The 25,410-nt window shown below is 41.8% G+C and overlaps 1 protein-coding gene across 2 annotated transcripts in view; it reads right to left on the bottom strand.

Annotated features, from left to right (window-relative positions):
- Nucleotides 1-424: 424 nt before the first annotated feature.
- GLI3 (GLI family zinc finger 3) overlaps nt 425-25,410 on the bottom strand; it is a 245,694-nt gene continuing 220,708 nt past the window's right edge. For both annotated transcript variants that reach the window (XM_083577565.1, XM_083577564.1), the window contains exons 12-17: nt 20,311-20,460; nt 18,410-18,574; nt 16,137-16,427; nt 11,181-11,508; nt 1,663-8,472; nt 425-1,428 (exon numbers count right to left, since the gene is read on the bottom strand). In XM_083577565.1, the coding sequence (XP_083433691.1) occupies nt 6,209-8,472; nt 11,181-11,508; nt 16,137-16,427; nt 18,410-18,574; nt 20,311-20,460 (3,198 nt within the window). In that variant the 3' untranslated portion in view covers nt 425-1,428; nt 1,663-6,208. The remainder of the gene's footprint in view (nt 1,429-1,662; nt 8,473-11,180; nt 11,509-16,136; nt 16,428-18,409; nt 18,575-20,310; nt 20,461-25,410) is intronic.

The raw sequence follows: 25,410 nt of genomic DNA, 5'->3' as shown, positions 1-25,410 counted from the left end.
GTTGTCAGAAGCCATGCTTACTGGTCAGTTAGGGGTCCCATGGGCACTCTGCCATCCAAGCACTTTTCCCAGCTGATCCAGTCCAGTTATCTCTGGCTCTCAGTCCAGCTTTCATGTACTAACAGAACTCCCCTTTCTGCAAATGGCGGCCCATTAGAATTTGCTTTCATGTGTATGGTTGTGTATGGGGACACTACCATGTACTTATATGGAACTGTTCTCTCCCACAGCATTTAGGGACAGTTGGCACGCTCATGAGCTCTCTGTGTGCATCAGGACATGCATGGGGCTCTGGACTGGGGTTACCCTCTGCAACCCATAATTTCACAGTCGTTGAGGCTCAGAACTTGACAATGATTATTTATAATGAAATTTACAGCTTTCAATATTACCATTAAAAAAAATAAAGATGGAAGCTCAGAACTTAAATACAAATGAAGTTTTTATTGACATTGTAAGAAACATTTTATTCCTCAGTACAAAAGGGCTAAGTGGTTCTGAAAGCCTAAGTACAGTTGATATGTACACAGTGCTAAGTTCCTTCAAGCTGATCTAAGGCTTGGAGAACATCAGATCATAAATGCAGATTTATCAAATGAAGACCACTAAGATCTGTTACATCTGAACACTATTCCTATTGTATGTAAATGTATTTACACATTTTTCTTTAAAAAAAGAGATTACACTTTTTATAAAAGTAAAAAAAAAAGTTGAGGTGAAAAAATGAGCATGAGGTTTTTTAAAAAATCTTACAAATATGCAGGCTGACAAAAGCGAACTTTCTCAAAGACGGCATTCGATTCCTATTGGACAATAACACATGAATGCCTAAGATTCACAAGACAATGTTCAGGCAGTTTTATTAACAGTGGTATGTGCTGTTATTGTAAGAGCAGCCTTATAGCTAAATTTGGCACTATTCCCCCCGCTGCTTTTAACCAAAACAACTCAAAATAAGGCACATCCATTGCAGGAATAGAAACACAGTTTTTTCATGGAAAAGGTCAAAGTGTATCGATTGAAGGAGGCCTAACCCATGACTTATCCAACATCATCTTAGAATTACTGGAAAAGGAAATCACATTTAAGACAGAAATAACAAAATCTCAGAAACTAACCTTTATTACATAGTACCATATCAAGACCTTTCTTCCGCAGAGATAGAAATCTAAACTGCAGCTCTGATGCAGAAGTCCATGGAGTTGGGTTCCAACCTATTCTATAATGTTCCTTACAGCACAATCCTAGCCGTATTTACTCAGAAGTAAAGTTCCTTTGTTTGCTCATTTGTACCTGCTTGTAATTGACAATGGAAAAGGATAACACAGATGGGGAGAGAAAGGTCCATGGAAGAAAAGTTAAACTGATGGGTATATGTATGTTTCTTGTTATGGTCAACAGAATGCCTTTAAGAATAAACTCTGGGGACTTCCGGAGGCGGCGCCAACGGCAATGGCGGTCTCCTTCTGAGTAGGAGGGAGAAGCTCCGCAGAAAGTGGGTCTGTCCGCTACGGCGAAGCAGAGACCCGGCGGAAAATCGCAGGCAGAAGGAGCCTGCGAGCGTGGGACTCGGCGGGCACCATCAGCGCCCCCCGATCTAGCGAGGGAGCCCCGTGAGGGGTTCTGGAGCGTAACGGGAGCGGCGCGGTGCTATGAGTCGACTGCTGCTTCTGCGGAGTGAAGCCGCGTAGCTGTTGCCGGAGAGCGCTGACCTTCCCTAGTTAAGGTTGCTGCTGTTAAGAACTTAGGAGTGAATTCATGCAAGTGGGTTTCCCACTTCATCTCAGGGGCACCAAGCTCTGTCTGAAGTTACAGAAGACATATGCTGGTCACCATTTAGACATGCTAAATTCTGGCTTATTTGGGGATGAAGTCTGAAAAATGATTTTTCCCTATGAACCTGTGGCCGAAGTGATCCTGAAGGACTGTGGCAGTTAGAATAGCCTCTAGAACAAATATAAAGTGTGGCATTTACATTATTAAGTAGGATAACTGGCACGTGGGAAGCCTCTTATTGTGCTTCTAAAAGATTCTCAAATTTAATGCATAATAAGGAGGAGGAAGTTCCCATAACTGTGGGACTGTCGAAATGACTTAATTGTCTTGACTTTGACTGGGATAAAGAGGGAAGTTTCAAAACTCCGCATATACACAGTTTTGAAGTGTCCCTCCCCACAATATAGCCAAAGCTAAATTTAGGAAGTGGCCTTCGACAGGAGTGCAAGAAATTGCAGTTAAAAACCAAACAATCCAACATGAGCCAAGCAGCATATCATGTTATCTCTTGCTTCCAGTCTTTGTGCACAGGGGCCATTTTGTGACTTGGTGATGGGTTGCGTAAGATACAGTTGGGGCAGACAATGATCCAGAAATTCACCCTGTCAGGTTTTGCTTTCTAAGTCCTGTAGTATTTTTTGAGGGGAGGTGGCGGTAATGATAAGGGTCTGCTGATGGAATGGGCACCTATCTTCATGCCTAAAGCCTTAGGCTGCTGCTTACTCCAATCCATCTTACTAACTACTTAGGAATGATGTTATTGCAGTCACACTCAGCATAAGCAAAGAATATGAACATCTAAACTCCAGCTTGGATCTCTATCTGACAATACTTCCAGGGTGGGAACTGCTACTGTGAGCAGGAAAGGCTACACTGCTTAGTTACAGGAGCATGTTTGCATGTGGAGGTTTCCAGGCTCAATCCATGCATCTCCTGATAAAAGGTCCCTGCTGAGACTCTAGACATGGCAGTGGGAAGATCTGTCCATTTTTGTTTCTCCCACTTTCTCCAATTTTAAGTTCAGTTCTCTACATTTCCATGTTAGTTGTGATTTACATTCCTCATGAATATTCACCAGCATTTTTAGTATGGGTGTCTGCTAATATGCACATTTTCCCACACAGTTTTGCCTAATGTAGACACTTTTGCAAACACTTTGGGGTCTTATTTGCACTAATATGTGCATTTCTATGCACTCTTTATCCTAGTAAATGCAGTTTTTGTATACGTTACTTGGCTGGAGAACTGCACATGAACATTTTGAGAAGTGTGAATTTTGAAGGATGGCTTTGACTTGTTTTGGAAAGTGCAAGAAAGACTAAGTTTTCCTGTAAACAAAAACAGAACCATACTCCCCCCCCCAGCCTTACCCTGGAGTGCTTAGATCATAGTGGGCCAGACAGAGGAATAGTATGACTTGATGGAAGGTAGCTTCCTATATGTGCTCCTTTGACACTGCACCAGTAAATTTGGGGAATACATGGGCAATGCTGGTAATGAGAGGGCTGGGTTGCAGTCTCCTTTCACATGTCCTAAATGTTCCACTATTACCATAGTGGTTCAGGAGCGACACACATTGCAGTAGCCTTGGTTACCCTGAAGGCAACCTTGGAAGAGTAGAAAAGATTAGCCTCTCCAAGTGATCCACTACTAGAACTTAACTTCACACACAAGTACATTCTATAAGGAAACATTCCTCCAAACAGGACTTCAATGGTCAAAAACATTACAATAATTTTGGTTTCAATTGTTTTATAGGATGTTTGTGTTGACTGTTCTTCTAAGCTCAGAAACATGATAATGAATAGATGGCAAATTAACTTCAATACTCCCAATTCTATGGAGAACCTCTACATCAGCAACTTTCAGGAATGTGTGATACTGAAGATGAGATTCTCCACACAATGTTAAGTTGTTTTGCAATGTTACAGACAACATGTGGAGGGTCATCATGTACCAGTGTTGGTTGGTGGCCTCAGTGTGTATACAATTGGACTGGTTTAATTAAAAACACAGCGGTTCAGGATCTATTGGTAAAGAAACAACCAGGTGGGTTCAAATCATGGGACTATAATATTGCCCGAGCCCAAAACATAAGAAATCTGGTGCAGTAATAACAGCACGTTGTAATTTTGACATGATTAAGGGTTGAAGAAGTAGTGCAGCTGTTTAGTTCCAGGAAAATGTGCCTTTTGTAAGTCCACCAGCCTAGAGTTGGAGCAACAGGAAAAATAAAGTCCTGATAAAACTGAGAGGTGCAAAGAAATCTCTGGAGTAACTTCTGCTTTTCACAAACCAATTCTTCACTTATACAATGGACCATTAAGAAACAGAGTGGGCTACTACACAGAATACAAACATAAGAGCCACAATCCAACAGAGCTAACTTGAGCTCATTTAAATGTGTGGATATAATTGTGCTTGCTTTTGTGTTGCATTGTGCAATAAGACTAGAAAAGTAACCAAGATGGTAGTGAAAAATGAACAGGTCAGGGATATGTAAATTGAACTCTAGATGGTAGGCCAACTCAATCTCCACAAACAGCATAAGAAAGATATGAAGATTTTATAAACATTATGTAAAAAATAATGTAGTGTAATAGTGTAATAGCAACTTCTGCATTTGGGATAGACCACCACTGATGGATATCGGTGGAAGAGCTATCAGAATAGCTGTTACTGAGTGAAATGTTCTTGTAGTACTGAACTTATTGACAGATTCCCTATCCCAAAGGGAACCCTTATTTTTCCGGGGGGGGGGGGGGGGAGAATGATAAAATACACATTATGCACAAAATGATGTAATGTTCTGTATGTTCTGTCTGTGGATTGAACCTTCTTATCAAGGACTAGCGCCTCTCATTTTGTTCTGTTGTTTTGCTTTGTTCCTGCCTTCCTCTGTATCACACCTGCCTACTTGTATGGCTCATTTGTGCTTGAAGTTTCCGGCCCCATTGGCTTAGGGTGGTGAGGCAGTGGAAGGCTGATAGGGGGCGGCTCTTGCTTGGGATATATAGTTGGAATTGGTGGCATTCTTGCCCCTTTCTATGAATGAAGCTTTGGCCGTATCGCCAAGCCAATGATAGAAGACATTTACAGCACCACTGGAAGGCAGTTATTGTTAAATGGAATTATAGTAAACAAGAACTAAACATTTTGAATATTATAGCTTGAGCTTTTAAACCACTTAGATCTATGCATATTGCACTGAAGTGAATGCCAACAATCTGAACTAAACCTTGCTTAAAAGTGCAACTTGTGTTTACATTTATGTCTCAGACAAGCAGACTTATAATAGCACTCGCATAGATATTGATTTATTTTCATACACGCACATGTTCAAGTTACTCCCCATTTTGTAACAAAAAATGTGAGGCTTACTCATTATGCAATGGAGGTTTTGGAAACTGAAGCCATTTTTTGACATAAAAATGGGCAGTCATTTTGTCATTATTTTCTTTTTTAACCAACTTATTTTTATTGGAATATGCTTCAGAGTTATTTATTTATATGGTATTTTGTCTCTCCGCAGTCCAAAGCAGTGGTTTTCAAGCTGCATTCTGGAGAACCCTAAAATTTGTTAGATGCACTTCTCCACGTTCTTAAGTGAAGACTTGTTCATTATCACTGACACACACCCCCCGCGCGCAGTATGTAGCCAATGTGGTCTTGGGCGGTTCCTCAGCTCAGGTAGGGCCATGATGAGACCCAGTAGGCCAAGGCAGCACTCTGCATCAACTGACTGTGCAGTCTAGAACATGACTGAGAAGATTTGACTCAGGCAAATCATTATGCGGAGAGGTCCTTGAATGCAGAAAACTTGAAAACCACTGGTGTAGAGCAATAGAAATGACAACTCAAACCATTACACGTGGGTTTTTTTGAATAAATTAGTTGCTTTAAACCATTCACCCATTCCTCTTGACAGGGTTTGCGTGATCAGTGCTAAGAGGATGGAACCCCAAACTTCAATATATATATGTGCTCCTGGTAATGTTGTGTCTACACGTTAGAACCCGGCTGTATAAGAACTCCATCAACAACCATATAGGATTGTATTTCCTTTTGAGTTACAGGAAGAGGCAATGCCATTTTATCAGACCTTCCTCAAAGATAAACCAGCATGCACATCACACATTTACATTGGCTTACAATTACAAAAAATATATAAACAAACAATAAAATAAAAAAGAAGCATATAAACATTGGAAAAAAAGGGGGACTGTGGGTGTAACAATACTGATTCAGAACTGAAACGGAAGACAGTTTCTCCCTAGAACACTTTAGGGTTTTTCAGAGTCCTTATTCCATAAAAGGAATATACTTGAAACACATCCCATTTAGGTGAGATGAGACTGCTAAAGTACTTAAAGCAACTAAAAAAAATGAATTACTTTTTTAAAAAATCTTTCATCTCCTAAGTTGTGTATGTCTATTGCATAACAGCAAGAAACTTGCTTTCTTCTGCAAGTGAGGTCAACAAAGAATTCATGTCCCCAATGGCCATGTTGTTTGTGCTTATGGGCATGGCTGGGAATGTAAGAGACGCTCGGGGAGTGGTGAGGCGGGAGGAGTTGCGGGAGAGGTTCTGAATGATGCTGGGGCTCAGGGCTCCTGAAATTAAGCTGGCATGGTCACCATCATCTATGATAGCATCAAAATCAATCTGCACGCTTTCGAGGCTGCTGGTGTCAATGCTGTCAACGGTGCTCGTTACCTGGTTGGCTCCTGGGGAGAGAAGCTCTGACGAAGTAGCATCACTCGTCCCCTGAAGCAGGCAGTTAGCTTCTGAAAGGGGGAAAGCACCTGTTTTCAGAGCTTGCTGGCTAAACCCTGTGGTTTGGTCATACAACTGACCAGAGTAATTCTGCATATTAGAGCAGAACTGCTGTGACTGACCTTGGGATTCTACTTTGATGCCATTGACCCTGTGTGGCTGGTTGGCATCCCTTATATGTCCTTGGGGCTGCACCAAGTTATTCCTTGACGTGTTTTGTCGCCTGCCACCCCAGTAGTTGGCACAGGGCTGGTACCCTTTCGCCATCACCAAACCTGATGGCTGGATCCCAGCATTGTGAGACAGTGGACAACTTTGTGGCCCTTGATAAAGGGTGGGTTGTGAGGGAGCTGAAACTTGCTCTATCATCATTTTATGGGAATGATTGACTTCTTGGCAGTAGATATCATCGGTTGACTGATTATGAAGGTACTCCTGGGCAACCGCATTTCTGCCCTGCATCCTGCTAATTACATTGGGAGACTGCTCCTCTGATACTGCAGTGCAGCCAAAATTCTGCTGGTTTCCATTATTTGGCATGAAATTATTTCCCAGCTTTTGCCCTTGAATCACAATGTCATAGGTATTGCCCACTGGTTGTCTGCCAATACTTTCACCATACAGCTGTGCCTTATTTGACTGAAGGTGGTAAGAATGACTGGTGTCACTGTTGTTCATGACCATATTCTGCTGTAAACTGCAGGAGCCGTTGTTGTCTAGAAGATGCTGATAGCCATTTTGCTGGGACACAGCATTTCTCTCCAGCCCATGGTGCTGCTGTTGGACGACCATGTTGTTATAGAGGCCTAAGGTTTGAGTGTGCTGGATCAGGGACCGTTGCCCACATTTTAATTTTGACGGAGACAAGTCGGAACTTCCTGAGCTTACTTCATTCCACTGAATTGGCAGGTCGTTTTTACTGGCCTCAGAGTTGTTTGGTGGAGGAGACTGGTCAAAGTTGTTGCCGTACCCCAATGCTGAATTGTGATGCACTTTGTTGTGATCTAGTCCACCATTCGGCAGGTGGTTGTATGCGCCCTGATTCTGAGAATTCAAATATTGGACCACGTCATCAGGTAGGAGATCCTCATCATTCAGACTGCCATCTGCTTCCATTGTAGCAGCTTCCATGGCCACATTCTCAGAGATACTAGGAGGACAAGGGGAACAGTTGCGGAACAAGCCACCATCAGAACGGGTGTAGTTCTGAAGGATGAAGTTACGCCTTTCCATAGATGGAGGCAAAACAGGAGGGTTAAAGCTATTGAGACTGTTGAAACGCTGGACTCTGGGAAAGGAAAGGTTATCGGAAACTGGTCTCACAGGGTCACTGGCTCTCCTTGTGCTGTTCCCCAACACATCATGGGGCAGTATGTGTCGCCTGTTGTAATTGTTTGTCCCACCATCACTACATCTTCGGGGAGAATTCATTGGGGGCAGTGGTGACATTCCAGACTCCCTACAGTCACCCAATAGTGCCATTTTTGTTTTCAAGCTCATCCTCTCCATATTAGGGAGTGGTGTGGGTGGGGGTCCACCAGTAGCTGCTGCATATTTTGCTTTCAGACGGTATTGCTGGGCGGGGGTCAGGCTGAGAAGACCTGGCAAGCCATCGCACTGGCTGGCTTCACTGGATCGCCGAGAGGCATCAGTTGAAATGGGGTCGTAGGAATCAGTAACACTGATGTTCTGGAGCCTCCCCTCGCCTTGGGAAGCATCACTGGACCTCCGACTAGAGAAGCAAGGTGAAATCCCAGAGGATCTGCGGCTGCTCATGTAGGCTGAGCTGATGGTGCTGGTGTTGCTGTCCCTTCTGTTCAGCATGTTGAGCACAGTAATGTCCATGTTTGTGAGTTCATTTTTATTGGCTAGAATAGTCATGTTTCCTCCAATGCTGCAGCTGCTGCTTGAATAAGTACCTGGGGAGGGGGATAAAGAGAGAAGAAAAGACTCCAGGTTGATCAGGTGAAATAAATAAATGGTACGAAATGTGCTACAGGCATTTCCAAGAAAATGCCATTATATTTCCAAAATGTTGATGATGGGGCCAACAAGACTTTTGGATTCAGGCACGCAAAGAATAATGTTGTAAGATGAAAGAAAGCTGAAGGCATTGCCCAGACACTGGCCGCAACGCAGCACAGAATGAACGATGCTGCCTGGTGCTGTGGACAAGTTCCCACTGAGGTTTACCCGGGCAGTTGCGCAGTGCTGCTTCAGTTGGTAGCTCACACAACTGAAGTCCACAATGCTGTTCTATACAAAAATTAAAATACCTTCCAAGAGAAAAAAGCATGTTAAGAGTAGCACGACTACAACCCTAGAACTAGGTAAGAACTGGGTCTATGTTGGCTTGTCTCTCTCGTCTCTAGCAGGACTCCACTGACTGGATCTGTGAAAATACGCAGTCTTTTTTAAAAATGTAGATTACAGTCTTAATCAAACCATAGTGAAAGCCAAAATTGCAAAATATACAATTCCATAAATTATCTGGGATAATTTGAAAGTCATTCTTCAATATCTTTTGCATGACATTCCAAACAACATTATAAAATAAGCAATTATAATAATTTCTTTTCTTTTCTGTAGTTCCCTTTATTGGAATGAACTTAAACCAGAAACAAGAAATACCACAGATATTTTGCATGGGTGGCTGCAGTTGAAAGAGTTTTGCAACAAAGTTGAAGGAAAAAATCTTTGGGCAAAAATGGTGATGAGACCTGCGATGGACTCTGGGTATGTTTTGTTTCCCAGCTCCATTCACATCTGTCACCTACATTAACACATACTTTGGACTAAACACAAGAATTCTACATCTTTCAATAAAATATTAATAATAAGAATCTTACCACCTTCCCTATGAGCAGGAAATTAGGTTGCAATCCTATACATGCTGACCTGTGAGTAAGCACCACTGAACTCATAAGGTCTGAGTAGACATGCATAGGCTTAGAGCAGAGGTTTTCAACCTTTTTGGGTCCATGGCTCCCTTGACCAACTACATTCTTTCTGCGGCACCCCTGGGGGCTCAGGAGCCCAGTTATGTCACCCCTTGCCTGCAGAGCCGGCAGCCCCTCACCCCTTTTTGAACACCCTTCCTTGGGGAGTGTTCCCTCAGCCTCCTTTCTTCTCACCTCTCTTTGGGAGTCCTTTGGGCAGCTGCAACTGCCACCTCTGCTCTCTGAGCTGCCCCCCCCCCACCTCAAAGAGAGCTGCCCCACAGGGGCCTGGGAAGCACCCCCTGCCCAGCCCCAGAGGCACCATTTGCCTGGGCTGCTGCAACCAACAGCTATGGGAGCCTTCGGGAGGCAGAGACATGAGAGGGCATGAGAGGCCAGAGTAGCCCTGTGGAACCCCTGACTATCATTCAAGATACCCAGGGTGCCACAGCACCCTGGGTGAAATCCACTGGCTTAGAGTATAAGGGTCTAACATGATTAAACAAATCTTATTCAATTGATCAACTGCTCTACCTACTTTAAATGATATACTTATTTAAAATTTGCATTTGAGTAGAACATGAGTTCTGAAGCAAGAAGCATCCTTTGCTTTCAGAAACTGGATAACTGTGCTGTACCCGCATCATCTTAAAACAGTCATTCCACCTGTGAGAAAGAAAAGGAGGAACTATCTCTTTTAGGAGGTTTTTTTGCAGGTTTTATTTATAACAACAGTAATCTTTTCTTAATCACTGACTTAGTGCAGCACCTTTTAGTAGAGTATCTTGAATCAATTAATGCTCTAAATTGGTTGCATTCTGAGCAAAAACCGTATTTTGCATGGAAGAGCATTCAAAAAAAGTGATCTCCACTTGTGGTTTGAAATGCTGTATCCCAACTAAAGTTACATGGCATAAGTACGTGGTGATCATGTTGTTCAGCTTTGACCCTGTGTGGTGTAGTGGTTAAGAGCGGTGGACTTGTAATCTAGTAAACTGGGTTTGCGTCTCCGCTCCTCCACCTGCAGCTGCTGGGTGACCTTGGGCCAGTCACACTTCTCTGAAGTCTCTCAGCCCCACTCACCTCACAGAGTGTTTGTTGTGGGGGAGGAAGGGAAAGGAGAATGTTAGCCGCTTTGAGACTCCTTTGGGTAGTGATAAAGTGGGATATCAAATCCAAACTCTTCAAGTCCAAACTCTTCTTACTTGATAATTTTAGTCAGGGAAGGGCCTATCAACACTTCATGATTTGGTACTCTCAAATTAGAATGAGCATGCACTTTATTTAGTTGCATTATAATGGCAAAAGCACTAAAGAAACCCTGTGCAGGGTTGGGGTTTTTTTCGGGGGGGAGGGATAAAGTGTCAATGGATTCTAAAGGGGATTCATTCATTCATTATTTTATCTTATTATTTAGAGAACTTATATACCACTTAATTCCAATCTTCTTTAAGTGGTGTACATGGAATATAATACAATGAAAATAAAATTCAGTTAAAACTATAAAATCAGAATCCATGCCATGAGGAGCACGGACAGTGGCTCCACCAAACATCTCAGTAACTAGGCAGGGACCAGGCGGTCTTTGAGGTATCCTGAACCCAGTAATGTATGGGCAGTCAGTGCTGGCAACAGTCTGTCCCCATCAATGGTCCAGCTGCAGATTACATTAAATGAGCATATCTTACCATTTCCTATGAGAGGCGGCAAAGTTGGGGCTTTGGAATGTGGAATGGGGTTCAGTCTTGGAAGCACTCCACTGATTTGTTTCAACCTTTCCAGCTTAACTTGCTCCATCCATTTGGTCTCTGTCATATTCCTCCTGGTCTGCAAGCCAAGTGCTGTGGTTGCTGTGGAAATGGTAGAGTCCATGATAGGGGTTTCATCTATGACACTGAGGTCTCCTACACTACCTCGACTGGTCAGATTAAGCTCGGTCCCATTGTTGGAATAGGTGCTGATGGGGGACTGCTCGCTGCTGCATGTAGACTGACCACCAGGGCTTGGCTGAGATGTCTGTTTGGAGGAGAAAAGATATGGGGGGGGGGGAGAGGAAAACCAGTTAGAAACAGAATGCACCTAAGATCCACCATGCTTAGAGAAAGGCAAGGCAGAACTCGGAACTGTGTTTATTTCTCTGCCATCTTGCAAGGTACCTGTTATTTATTTAAATGAGGTACCTTGCAAGATGCCTGAGAAATAAACACAATTTCATTATTAAGAAAAGCCTTACTAGGTCAGAGTCATGCTGAGGCAAGTACAGGATGCTACCAAGGACTCTCATCTTACCAAACCACTTTAAGCTTCTGAAATCTAAGGTTAGGGCATGCTCTTCAAAAGAGTGTGTGCATTCTTCTGATGTTGGGCTTGTGCTTCTGGAGTAACATCCTTCTCCCACATCAGACGAAATGCTTAAAAAAAAGCTACTGAAAATGAGAGGGGTCTCGTGGCACAGCTGGAAAACATTCCCTTTGTGAGTTCAATACATTGGAGATGCTGAAAATAGCTCTTTAATTCCTGGCCAATATGATCATCTGCAGCTGAATGGCACCAATATATGTATAGCCCCATCTCCATGGAGTGAGCCAGGTGCTAGTGTTATAAAGTTAATATTCAGAAGGGTCTGGTTCTCATTGCAGTGCACATCCTTAGTACTGTGCACTGGCCAATACAGTGGTACCTTGGGTTACATACGCTTCAGGTTACAGACTCCGCTAACCCAGAAAAAGTACCTCGGGTTAAGAACTTTGCTTCAGGGCAAGAACAGAAATCGGGCTCTGGCGGTGGCGCAGCAGCACCAGGAGGTCCCATTAGCTAAAGTGGTGCTTCAGGTTAAGAACAAACCTCTGGAATGAATTAAGTACATAACCAGAGGTACCACTGTACAGTGAATAAAACAAAGCTGCTCTCAAAACATGGATTTGTACACTAAAAGCCTTCATCATGCCATCGGAAATATCCCACAGAGCAGCAATGACCATCACTAGATCAATACCAGCTTGCAGCTAAAGTATTACTCACTGCAACCATTTCCATGAAACTTCCCTTCCACTGTGCCTCAAAGAAGAATTTACTTTTCCTGTAAATTCTGATGAGAATTATGGTTTTCTACCATGATAGTTTTTCTGCTGCCATGTTGACCTGTCACAGTTAAACATATCCACTGCCCTGGAGAAGCTCATAGATATGCTTCATAAGGTTTATTTTACTGCAGCGATATTCAGACTGCTTAAGAACAACACTGCAGTGTTTGCCATGTATTCAACAACCTCACCTAAAAGAGATCTTAGAGAGAGAAGCAGAGCAGTGCTTTTAGATGATGTTTCTTTTTAGAGGATGTTTCTAAATGTTTCTAGACGTTAATAAGATGGATGCGTATCAAGCAGATATTACCAAAATAACTTCATTAAAATCACTACTGTAATTTAACCTGAAATAATAATAATAATAATGATAATGATAATAATAATAATAAAAATCATACAATCATAGAACTACAGAGCTAGAAGAAATCCTGAGGGTCATCTAGTCAAAACCCCTGCAAATAAATAAATAAATTTTCATAACAAGGCAAAGTAAAAACAGGATTCATACCTAGGAAATATCTACATGTGAAATAAACAGACCTCTGGCTGTGTTGAGTTTGCTAACTGTCAGGGGGTGGGGCGGATGCTATTGAATCGCCATATCTTAAAACAGAGCTTTCCAAACTTTCATGTCGGTGACACACTTTTTAGACATGCATCATTTCACAACACAGTAATTCTGTTTTACTAGAAAAAGGGAGGTTAAACTAACACCTTATAAGAGATACAGACACACACTGCGCAACACACCTGCACACGACACACTAACGTGTCGCAACACACAGTTTGGAAAGCTCTGCCTTAAAATATTTACAAATAGTCAAAAAATAAATTCCAATCTAAGCTGTGATTTAGTTTGATTGTACCGCTTAAGCCACACAAAATGTGTGTTACTGGTTTTCGTTTTGTTTTCCTAATCAAATATTTCAAAGCAAATAGTAACTATGGCTGTTGGGGAAATGTGTTTATATTTTTATTTTTATGCTACTCTGAAATTCTTTTAAAAATGTATATAGTATGTAAAATTAATACATCATGCCTTAAAAGTTTTGCTTGTTATGCAAGTCAAATAAACATGGTAAGGCTGTGATACATACTTACCTGGGAGTAAACTCTACTGAACTCAGTAGGACTTCTAGGACATTATAGTATCGCATGGAAGTCAGATTCCAATAGACTTTGGGTACTGGAAAACTTCCCAGAAAACAGTGTGATTTAAAATTTTCTGGGAAATCCACATCACTGGCCATATACTTGCAAGTCTATCTTTGTAGCCTCAAGGCTAACTGCTGTTATTATTTTAATGAAAGGTGAATTTTGTGCCACATTGGACACAATTTCTGTGCTCCAGCAGAGTTGCAGTGTACACAGAACCCTGATTAAGGCATGCAAAATCATTTTGCTCTCAAGAACAGCCTCCTATATCAGCTTTTGATCTCCATGGGAAAAAATCTCAGCGATTTTAACAAAAAGACCTCCCATTCAGTGAGCAATGAGCATGCAAGTGTTTTCAGGATCACCGGCAACACAAAATTATCTAGTTTTTGTGACATTATTAGTAATGTGTTGTGGACATTCAGCTGAAAACCCCAGTAGCAATGTTTAAATTAATTAATTCACCAGGGAAGCATCACTGGGGCAGTTACTGTTTCATGCTAGCTGAACAAAGACATTTGAGAGTCAGAAGCCTGTTCTTGTAGCTGACTAATTGCTCACAGCAGACACGTTCATTCACAAAACAGAGAGTGGTCACGGATGTGTATGTGAACACGTACACGTCTATTTAAAATTGCCATAATTCCAGTTGTACTACATGCCATTTGTTATGAAATGCCAATGGATGCGTTTGATGGAATGTTCCTGGGCAGCAAGCAAATGGTTTTCAAAAGTAGCACTGAAGGAATTGAGAAGAAGTTAAAATCCCCTCACCTTATTACCCACTGTCCTTAGGAAGTTAGAACAAGTCATTTAAGAGCATTAGATAGAAGAAATACCAGATTAGTACAATTACAAAAGTCATACAACATGGTCAAGTCACAATTTATTCAACTATTTTAGCACCTAATTTTGATTAACATTTATTAAGCTCAATGTTATAAGTAAATTTTATTTTCTGCATGGTTCTTATAATCTTTGTTCTCCCTTTCCCCCCAAAGTCACTCAATTCAACCACATTGCTGAAATATTAACTAGGCTAGGAAATACTTCTGACACACCTGAAACACAGAAGAAACTTAAAATTTAGTCACTTGAGTCCAATTTCTGACCTGGGTCCAGGATTTTAAATACAAACATGGAGCTCCCCAATAGAGACTTTCCATCCCGCCCCCCGGCAAGGTGTTGATACCTTTGCACAGCCAGGTCTACTCTCCCCTTGAAAAATATGGGGGATTTTTACATGTAGGATATCAGTGTGTGTATCTGAGTGCTCAACAGATTTCTAGACTGAGCAAATCAACATGGCACATTTTATTAAAAGTCATATTGGATATATTTTCCAATTTGGGAATCTCAAATTTGAAGTCTTGATCTACTTACATTGAATTGGTAAACCTATGACTCCACATAGAAAAATCATGATTGAACACTCCTCCATCCCAAAAATTGTCTCCACAGAGAAAATGAGATGTCAAGGAGAAGGTTTCTTTCACACAAACTTTCTGTGTGCAGGAATTTTTTTGTGGAGGTGCATTCAGTTATGAAAGCCGACCACACTACAAACTGATGTGCTACACCCAGGTAAAGGTTTACCAACACAGTGAGAACTAGGTTGTGCAGATTATTTCCATTTTGACCCACGAACTCAGTGTTTTGACTTGATATTTAAGAATTTGAAATCAGAATTCTTCACAATTCATTCCACTTAAACATTAATAAACATTGTTGCAACTTTATTTGGTGATTAGCCCTTTCTCCACACATTTATGAATTTGAAAGAACTAAATTTAAACCAGATTACCACAAAATACATGAATGTGGGGAAAGTTCTCCTGTGCAATTACCATCAAAATGAATGGTGATAACGTTCCCTTCAATGGAACTTGCACAGGAGAGCTTCCTGCAAGATTGTGCCCTAAATAAAGCCTCATTTATCAGAATGGCACAGTGCGAAGAACCGGATCATCCAAACTTCAGACAACAGAGGTGCAATTTATTCAGGGTTATAATGGCACTGAATATCACAATATACATCTGGTAAATCTTGACCACAAGTCATTTTTAATATCAATGGAGTAACACATGCGAGTTCTGTTATGCCAACTTAAGTGTGAATGGATTTTAAATTTCCTGTTTTTTGTGGTGGTTAAATGGCATTTTGAGTCAAGATGCAAAGCATGTAAGTATTCAGCCTATCTAATCTACAAATAGCTTCACACTGTTTGATTTCCAAACGTTACATTATATTAGAGCTGCCAGATACAATTTATTTTCATTCGTAACAGGTTATTGTAAAGAAAGCAACCAAAGGCTTAAGAGTTGCAGTATTTCATAACCAACGAACCCCCCGCAACCTGAAAGGGAAAGGGTGATGGGGAGAAAGCACAAGATGTTGCATACCATGGGCTTCTCGGACTTGACCGCTTTCACTTGGAGGCATTCTTCACGCTTTGAGGTAGTGTTGCTGAGGTCTTTTTGCTCACCAATCGCGCCCTGAGTCTGGTGGCCTGGGGATCTTGTCTGAGAATGGCTGCCTTGGTCTCTCGGGGGTGGGTGCCTTGGATGGATGTCTCCACGCTGCTTCTTGGTGACATGCGCCTCAGGACCATGCACCGTTTTCACATGCTTCCGGAGAGAACTGGGGTCTGTGTAGCGCTTTGTGCACCCTGGTATCTTGCAGACATAGGGTTTCTGCAAGTGGAAAGAAATGTCAATATTGGTTGTGAGTTCTTCCATGGAGCATTTAACAATGCTATACAGCATACTACTGCTACATTCAGAGGCCACAGGCTGTGGATGTTATCTTTCAGCCAATGGCTGATGGGTTCTGAAGTGCCTTGTACTTTGGACAGGTCTGCAAGTTTAGACCGAAGAGTGAAGCAGAATTAACAGAGGTTAAATCCAAGCTCTCTAATCCTGGTACTATGGTGCCTCAGTGTGCTTTCCTATGAAATCAGTTCCTGATGGCCTTGTTGCCATTGGTCCTTGGGCCACTTGCATGGAAATTCATCTGGGACACTGCCAATTCTGTAGTTCTTTTGGCAGGAGAGTACCAAAGCAATATGTACCTGCTGTGTATGACGCTGAGCTCCTTTCAAAGTACAATGTACATGCTTTGAATATGTGGAAGGGCTTTGGGGAAACAACATAAATCCTTGAATCCCTTCTGCAGAGTTCTCATTCTCCACTCTGATTTCTTTATCTTGATATTCACTAGACTCTTAAGAGAATACTGAACACCAAAGGGATTCCATTCTCACTTAACACTGTCAGTGACTAACCAGCAGGTGTCACTAGTAAACAGCGCTGCAAGTCTTTGGGATTCTTCTTGTATGACATTTTTCCTTCGTTAATTCAATATATCTTATGATACATGCAGAGGAAAATAACATGTATATCATGTGATGTGGGTCCATGTTTATTTTCCTATGGGGAATTAAATACCTCTAACCTTGAATTGTTTTCAGTACAGAAAACATTGACCACCTCAACTAAGTACAAAAGAATTATGAAAGTAGTTCTGTGAGCCTAAGCGGAACTTTAGAGGAACAGCCCCCCATTAATTTCATTGAAACTGACAGCAGTTTCAAAAGCAGCTTGTGATGTGGCATGGGATCAGATTTGGGAAGATAAAAAGTAAACTTTTCCACTGGCCTGGAGCAAGGCCTGCCTGCCCATGAGGCCGACTGAGGTAGCAAGTCTCAAGTGGCCGAATCCAAAGTGTGGGCGCCCTCCATCCCCCCTAGAGAAGTGGGAGCAGCTTCCAATGAGATCTCTTGGACCTCTTGCAAAACCTTGCCGGAAGCTGCAGCCACAAAATCAATCCTCAGGCCGCAAAATGGGACGGGCTGCCCGTGGACTAGAGCAAGTCCTTAAGTTGGTCCCTGTCCATATTTCAATTTGTTTATTTACTTAGGATTACTCATATGACCCAGTGCTTTGTTCTATTGTACTGGCACACAGAAGTGGCCAAATGCACTACAGAAATATTGTGAGATTTATAAACAGAGGGTTGCATCCAATGGTGGATTTGCAAGTCAGGACACCCAATTCTCCACCAGTTTCCTTCATGTTTACTGCTCCCATCCAGCTCCTGTAATGAAGCCCCCATCAAGGTAGTACAGCAGTACGAAGAAGCAAGGGCTGGCCTTTGAAGTAAGCCGTGCTTTTTGTCTGTTGTGAGGCTTTGCTTTATGTATTTTGGGCATCAGTTTTGAAGTGACAAAGGTGTAGACAAGAGGGCAAGCAAGCCATGGCACAAAGGAAGTTTGTGCCACCCTGCACACAACTTTTCTTATAGAATAAGAGGTTGCCTGGATCAGCTGCGTTGCACAGGCTGTTTCTCTGGGTACAGCAGAACACAAGCCATTGTTTGTGGCACAACAGCTGAAGCGTATCCATTAGACATAGTGGTGATCTTAATAACAAGTACTTGAAATACGCTGAATAGAAATCAAGGAACATTCTTTCAAGCAACCTTTGCTTTTTAAATATGCCTTTTAAAAACATACTGTTAAAATGATTTATGACCTTCAAAATGTATGCAATGTACTAGTTTTGCATCTTCAAAGTTGTGGGGTGTTTCTTCTTGGTACATATTCTACAATAAATTCTTTTGACAGGATTATGTCTGTGCATGGTTGGGGGATTTTACAGCCCATGTGCTTCCTTACCTCATTGGAATGAGTTCTGTTTTGGTGCTTGGCACGATCAGACGCATTTGAGAATGCTTTGTTGCAGCCCTCATGCTCGCAGACATATGGTTTCTCTCCAGTGTGAGATCTCAAGTGAGTTTTCAAGTTTTCTAGCCTGGAGTAGGCCTTTGTACAACCTTCAAACTGCAGACGACATGCAAATATGGATTATTCTGAGCGCTTGGTGTTACAGAAAGTAGAGACTGCGAGGGTGGAGGATAAGCCAATGAAATAACACCACATCAAAGGGAGAGCAGCTTTCCAGGATCTAGCCATAATAGCAATGTGTTCAAGATTTCTTTCTTTTGTTTTGTTGAGCCCATAATAATCCCTGGTTAAAAGTATGTAAGATAAAAGCCTAGCTTGCATCAATATAAAGGGAAGGGTTGTTTAGACACTGTAATGCAATTCTGAGTCTGCCTTCCTTTGCATGCTTACCTGGGAGTAAGCCCCATTTAATAAAATGAGACTTACTTCTGACTAACATGGACTGATTCAGGCTGAAAGTCCTTAATTTTCATTTTTTGCTTGTTTGGTTATAGTTCAGCACTCAGTATCTAAATGGAAAAAGTGATCAGAAGAGTCTGAACAACCAAAAAGCAAGTTTCCTAGGCAGTGAATTCTTATGTAATTCACTGTCACAAGGCTTGGTGATGGTAAAGCTAAACTGGCTTTGCTGAAGTATGTGGATTAATTCATGGAAGACAGCTCCATTTATTTATTAGAAATATTAATAGTCTGCTAAATATCCCAATAGAAGGGACGCGGGTGGCGCTGTGGGTAAAACCTCAGTGCCTAGGACTTGCCGATCGTATGGTCAGCGGTTCGAATCCCCGCGGCGGGGTGAACTCCCGTCTTTCGGTCCCAGCTCCTGCCCACCTAGCAGTTCAAAAGCACCCCCGGGTGCAAGCAGATAAATAGGTACCGCTTTATAGCGGGAAGGTAAACGGCGTTTCCGTGTGCTGCGCTGGTGCTGGCTCGCCAGAGCAGCTTCGTCACGCTGGCCATGTGACCCGGAAGTGTCTGCGGATAGCGCTGGCTCCCGGCCTCTTAAGTGAGATGAGCGCACAACCCTAGAGTCGGACACGACTGGCCCGTACGGGCAGGGGTACCTTTACCTTTACCTTTTTAAATATCCCAATAAAACCATAAAAACATATACCACAATAAAAACTAAATGTAAAAACTAAAATGTAAAGACAGATAGAACTGTTCTTAAACAAAAACCTCATCTAAAAAAAAAAACTTTACTAAAGCTATCAGTCGCAATAGCTGGTTCTGTATCTAAAGCCTTTGGATACCAGTTGACAAACCATGTCTTCAGCTGGTTTTATGAAATGTAATCAAAAGGACAGAATTCTGACAGTCTTTAATAGAGAAGATGCTGTTTTTCTCCATCAACCAGTACTGCGGAGTGCATTTTAAATATAAGTAGCATGTTGATTTTAAAGTCATTTACAATATTCCCTTTCAACTAAATCTCAAATGCCATTTTGTTGCACACATGTTCAGAGAGATCTTCTAAACTTCCTTTGCCGCCTGCTCAGCCATGCTGAATAATGCAATGTCACTGAGCATCTGGCTGTGCCACTGCCCACCTTTCTGGCACAGGGATGGGCGACTTGTCAGGATGATGCCTACTAAGCAGGGATGATGAAAATTGTAGTCCAATGACAACCGATTAGCCACTCCACTTTAAGATCACATAAGATTAAGTTAAATATCACTGGTTCCAGCACTGATTTCACTGCTGTGCATAGTGCCACATTTTAGGCAGTAGTGTTTCATAAGGCAGCAAAACCTGCCAATCACGTTTGTGCAAAAGGGAAATGGAAACAAGCCAGTGGGGCCAGTGATTTGATTTGGGGCTGTTGACTCACAGTGCATTTGTGTGGCTTTTCTCCCGTGTGCCTCCTCATGTGTACCACCAGCATGTACTGAGCCTTGAATGGCTTCTGCTCTCGAGAACAATCCAGCCATCGACATACAAACTCCTTCTTCTCACCATGTATGTGATCGTTGTTGATATGCTGTATGGATACAAAGAACATTACGTCACTTTCTGTCAGTTCTTCATATATGCTTAGAAACATCGGGTCAAGTCTAATTGACCTGGAAGCAGAACAACACAATGATACTTTTGTGTAGAGAATGGCCTTCATATTAACAAAGAAGTTACACCTACTTCTGTAAACCCATCAGTCTCAATGAAAGCCAACTGGTTTTGAGTAAGCAGAAGAGTACCAGGAAATCCATTGCTTTGGATAATTTCTAAGTGAATGTCTTTTTTTTTACAAAGTTTCTCTGAGAGCTGCCTCTTTCTTCTTCTGAATATTCTAAGTTGATCAGAGTTAAGTGTGTGAAAGTGACACAACGTTGGGAGCTGCCATATATAGCAGCTATTTGGCTATTATTTAATGTTCTAACCTAATTTAATTTATTTTTCCTGCTAGTTGCTGATGTACTTTATACCACATCACCTGCTATGGCATAAGTCCTCTGTTCCAATTAAGTAATTCACATAAAATTTAACCTGAATAAATTGCATTCAACATGAGCTGACTGGCCGGATCAGACCCATATTGTTTTTGAAGTAACTGATATGTTTCAAAGGGTTCCAGATAAAAAATGGAATTCATCAACCCACTGTATTTTAAATAAAGCTGACATTCATACTGCTACACTTCCCATGAAATGATTGCAACAATTACACAATAGCCTGACTGTGTGAAAACAAACCACTATCATCAATAGTCTTCGTATCATGTGAATGCTGAATTTGGAAAACAACATTGGAGAAACTTGGTAGAATATGTGCTTAAATTGCCCCTGAATAATTATATATATATATATATATATATATATATATATATATATATATGAAATAAACTATGAAGATCAAACATTCAAAAGGATAACAATATGAGAGTGCAGTAACAAAAATAATAGAAATAGTCCAAAGCTGTTTACATATATTATATTGCAATTCTTACAACAATCTTGTAAGGCTTGGTGTAAAAGTTGGAGACCTCCTGGTACCTGATGGTTTCTTGGTCTGTCTTTAAAACTCAACATTTCAGTGTTTTTTCTTCTCAAGGTGGCCAAAATGGCAACCTCAGTATGTTCTAAACAGCCTAGGGCCAGCATAAATCAGGGAGCACCTTCTTCTGTATAGCTTCCATGACTCCTTAGATGTTGGAAGAAACACCCTGAGAGGGAGCAGGGCTGCAGCTTCTCTCTAGCGGAATCATTATGGAAGGCCCTCCCTAGATGGAGTGGGTCAGGTCCCAGGTAATTATTTTTTAATTGCCTCCACTCCCCCCAAAAAAGCTTTTCCTCTGGGCAGATCTGTGCTGATTTAAATGGTTGCATGGCTTCCTAACTGCATGGATTTTAAAAACCACACTGTGATGTGTGCTTTATAGATTATTTGGAGTTAGGAGTACGGAGTTGTTTTCTTTTGTTTCATAAACTGCTGTGGGTGTTGTATGAATGGCAGAGAATGTGGCATAAATATTGACATAAATAAACAGTCACATAAACAAACAAGAACACAATTCTCTAGGCACACCACTAGGTGGCTGCCTAGTTCAGATTTGATATCAGACCCGAAAAGTTGTGAGGGAACAGTTAGTTCACTTAATACCTTCTCCCTAAGTAGCTCATGGAAAGTCAGTAGTTCATATTTGGCCACAGAAATATAGCCAACCAAACAGGCTTGCTGATCTTCACAATCATATGGCATCCCTGTGGCAAACAGATGTAAGCTCCTTATAAGAGACAACTTTTTTTATTACCATTTTTTCTGTGTGTGTGTGTGTGTGTGTGTGTTTTAAGTTACAATGGCACACACGGCATATGAACTGAACAGATGTGCTGGACTGAGTACAGCATGTAATCTTTAAGAGTTTCTACTTCAAGTGCTTATCTCTGTAGTCCATTTATATTACATGGGCCTGCACTGAGAGTGTACAGATGGCAATATTTTGAAAGTGAATCAGGGCAGTATGGAGAGGTTTATGTGCTTTCCCATTTCCTGAAAGAAAAAGAAGTGACCGCAAAAAAACTCAATTTATTAAATGAACAGCTCAGCACACCTGATTTGTGTCTGTGTGTAAATTACGAAAAAGAAAGAACAGCCCTGTCCTCATCAGAATACAGGAACAAAATAAGATAATAGAATCATAGCATTGTAGAGTTGGAAGGGACCCAGAGGGTCATCTAGTCCAACCCCTCGCAATGCTGGAATCTCAACTAAAGCATCTCTTGCAGATGGCCATCCAACCTCTGTTTTAAAACCTCCAAGGAAGGAGAGTCCACAACAGAAGTCATCATACAGGGCGACCAAAGCAGTTTTGTGCCAAAACCCAGCCTAAGCCCTGACGAAAATGGATCTGGAAAATCAGTTTCCTCCCAGAGAGGCTGGTTCTTTTCTGTGACCACCTGCTCAAGAACTTTGCCCAAGAAGAAGAGATTGGCAATCGGCCCATAATAACTTTGATCCACCAAATCCAGGGAGGGTTTCTTGAGGAAAGATTTTACCACTACCTCCTTCATGCAGGCAGCCAAAACCCCTCTCAAAACGATGTATTAATCACCTCCCTGGCACAGCTGGACAGGGGACATGTTAGGACAAGCCCCATGTCAGTCATGAAGTCCTGAGCCACCCCGGAGCCAGTTGCCTCAGTGCGGATGTTAAAGTCCCCCCAAAACTAGCAGTCTGGGAGGGAGTGTGTGTTTAATTGTTTAGACGATTATTGTCAAATAGTTTTGGGATGTTTCATGGAAGGGAAGTAAATAAAACAGTCTTCATGAAATGATCAATATTCATCCTAAAGCTGCCTTTCCCAAACTAACTTGAGAACCATGTCCTCTAGGGGAAAGCCAAAATGTTCCCAAGCTTCTGTTTTCACTGCAAAACTTGCCCTTTCTGGGAGTAGGAAAATGTAACTTGTTTAATTAATTAATTAATTAATTTCATGAAATTTTATACACTGCTGGATTGTAAAACACCTTAAAGTGGTTTACAGAAAGATAAAACAATAAAACTGAGAAACCAGGCTTTAAAACATTAAAAAGTTACAATACTAATTAAAATTCACTTCAACTTTCTAAAGCATCTAAGTGGGCTTGTCTAAATAGATAAGTTTTTAGCAGGCACTGGAAAGAGTGCAGCGAAGCACCTGTTTGATCTCAAAATGCAGGGCGTTCCAAAGTGAAGGCGCTACCACACGAAGCAATCCAAGTTCTCACGAGTGTGGAACGGGCATTCCATGGCATCTGTGGCAGTGCCAGTTCTGCTGATCAAAGGAGGCCAAGTGGGCGCTTGTGGGGTGAGGCAATCTCATAGGCCTTGTTTCCACCTCACTCATTTCCCCAGCACCCACAAAACGAGTCTTCGGTGCTCATCGTGAATTAACTTAATCTTACTTCCTTTCACATCTTCTATTTCTGCAAGGCTGACACCAGCTTTCTCCTAAGTTTAGATCTCTTCCTTTCCTCCCTGATGTCTGCCCTTGTTCTTTTAAAAAGCAAATATATATGAGTCTACAGCACTCACATAGAAAAGCAATTGTGTTAGTAAGAATGAAGCTGTTTATCTATTTTATTATGCGCACCATGCGTACGCTTTTAGCCAAGATTGGCTGCGCAATTTCAACACAATTAAAATCCAAGATACAACATACAATGCTAGAGGTGTCTCTGTGCTGGAAGAAGAGTGGGACTATTTACACCTCACAATCTTAGCTTCAGTTTTTGTCTTTTCCTTTTGCATTTTGCATTGCTCTTAGATCCTGCTCTTAGATCCTGGCTATCCCTTCTCTTTAATTAAAACCACTTGCTGAATCTTCAATTTAAAAAAAACACCATAAGGTCAGTATTCTGATGTCTGCAGTAAGATCTACTGCAGTTTTTTCAAAGCGATGAAAGAAGTTACACAGAGCTGCCACAAATAGTATACAACGCTTCATTTAAATCCCATTTATGGGATTGTGATTTGAACAAATGCCAAAAAGGGATGAGCTAACTGGCTAAACTGTGCAGGCAGTCTAAAGGGAGCTTCAAGTATTAAACACACATATTACATGAACACTCTCATATACGCAACCAAAGCCTTGACAACTGAAGCTGAGAATCTTTTCAACTTTAACATCACAAGCACTATTACCGATTCACCACATTAGCCATAGATTAAGGACAGCTGCCAACCTTTCCCTTTTCTTGCAAGGAATCCTATTCAGAATAAGGGAATTTACCTTAAAAAAGGGAAAACGTTGACCGCTATGAGACTAAGCTCCACAGGATTGAATTCCTCCAAGGCTTGGCCTGGAGTGTTATCCCAACCAGATCTCATGGTCAAGCTCTCTCCTCACTGTCCGTGTGCTGTACCTGAGAACAACTCTTGGTTACAGCCTGTGATTACTGAGGTGAGTCCTCGTTTGGACGACCTCCTAAGCCAAACCTTAGCTTACCTCAGCATAGTGCAGCAATAAAAAGAGCTCCTCTCCAGGGGCCTGCACCAGAAGATGCAATGTGCTCTAGTGAATACTAGAATGTTAAGTTCTCTGGCATCAGAAACCAAACACAGAACCAAACACAAGATTATCAGGTAGCAGAAAGCCTTTGCATTGGCCAGGCCTGTATCAGTACGTACCATGATCTTTGCCCAGCTAACACAGCAGTACTTTCTTCCTGCCACACACCTTCATCTAGTTTAAGCTCTTTTTCTGTCTTGGTACAGGGGTGAGTTGGCTCAAATGGCAGAGTGTTGGATCAGCCATGTGAGAGGTACCAGGATCACTGTCTACATTCTCCAGCCATCCTCCCTCCTCTTCCTTTAGCAGGGGCCATGCTTTGTTCATGCAGAAGTTCCCAGATTCACTTCCTGGCATCTGAGGTTAAAAGCATCAGGAGATGGGACTCAGTAGACAATACTGGGTGAGATGGAGAAATAGGCTAACCTGGTATAAGGAAACAGC

Source organism: Podarcis filfolensis (assembly GCF_964270895.1).
Source record: "Podarcis filfolensis genome assembly, chromosome: 12".
In the NCBI taxonomy this organism is placed as follows: Eukaryota; Metazoa; Chordata; class Lepidosauria; order Squamata; family Lacertidae; genus Podarcis; species Podarcis filfolensis.
The sequence above is the reverse complement of the archived record's forward strand: the minus strand, read 5'-3'. Positions and strand labels throughout refer to the sequence as shown.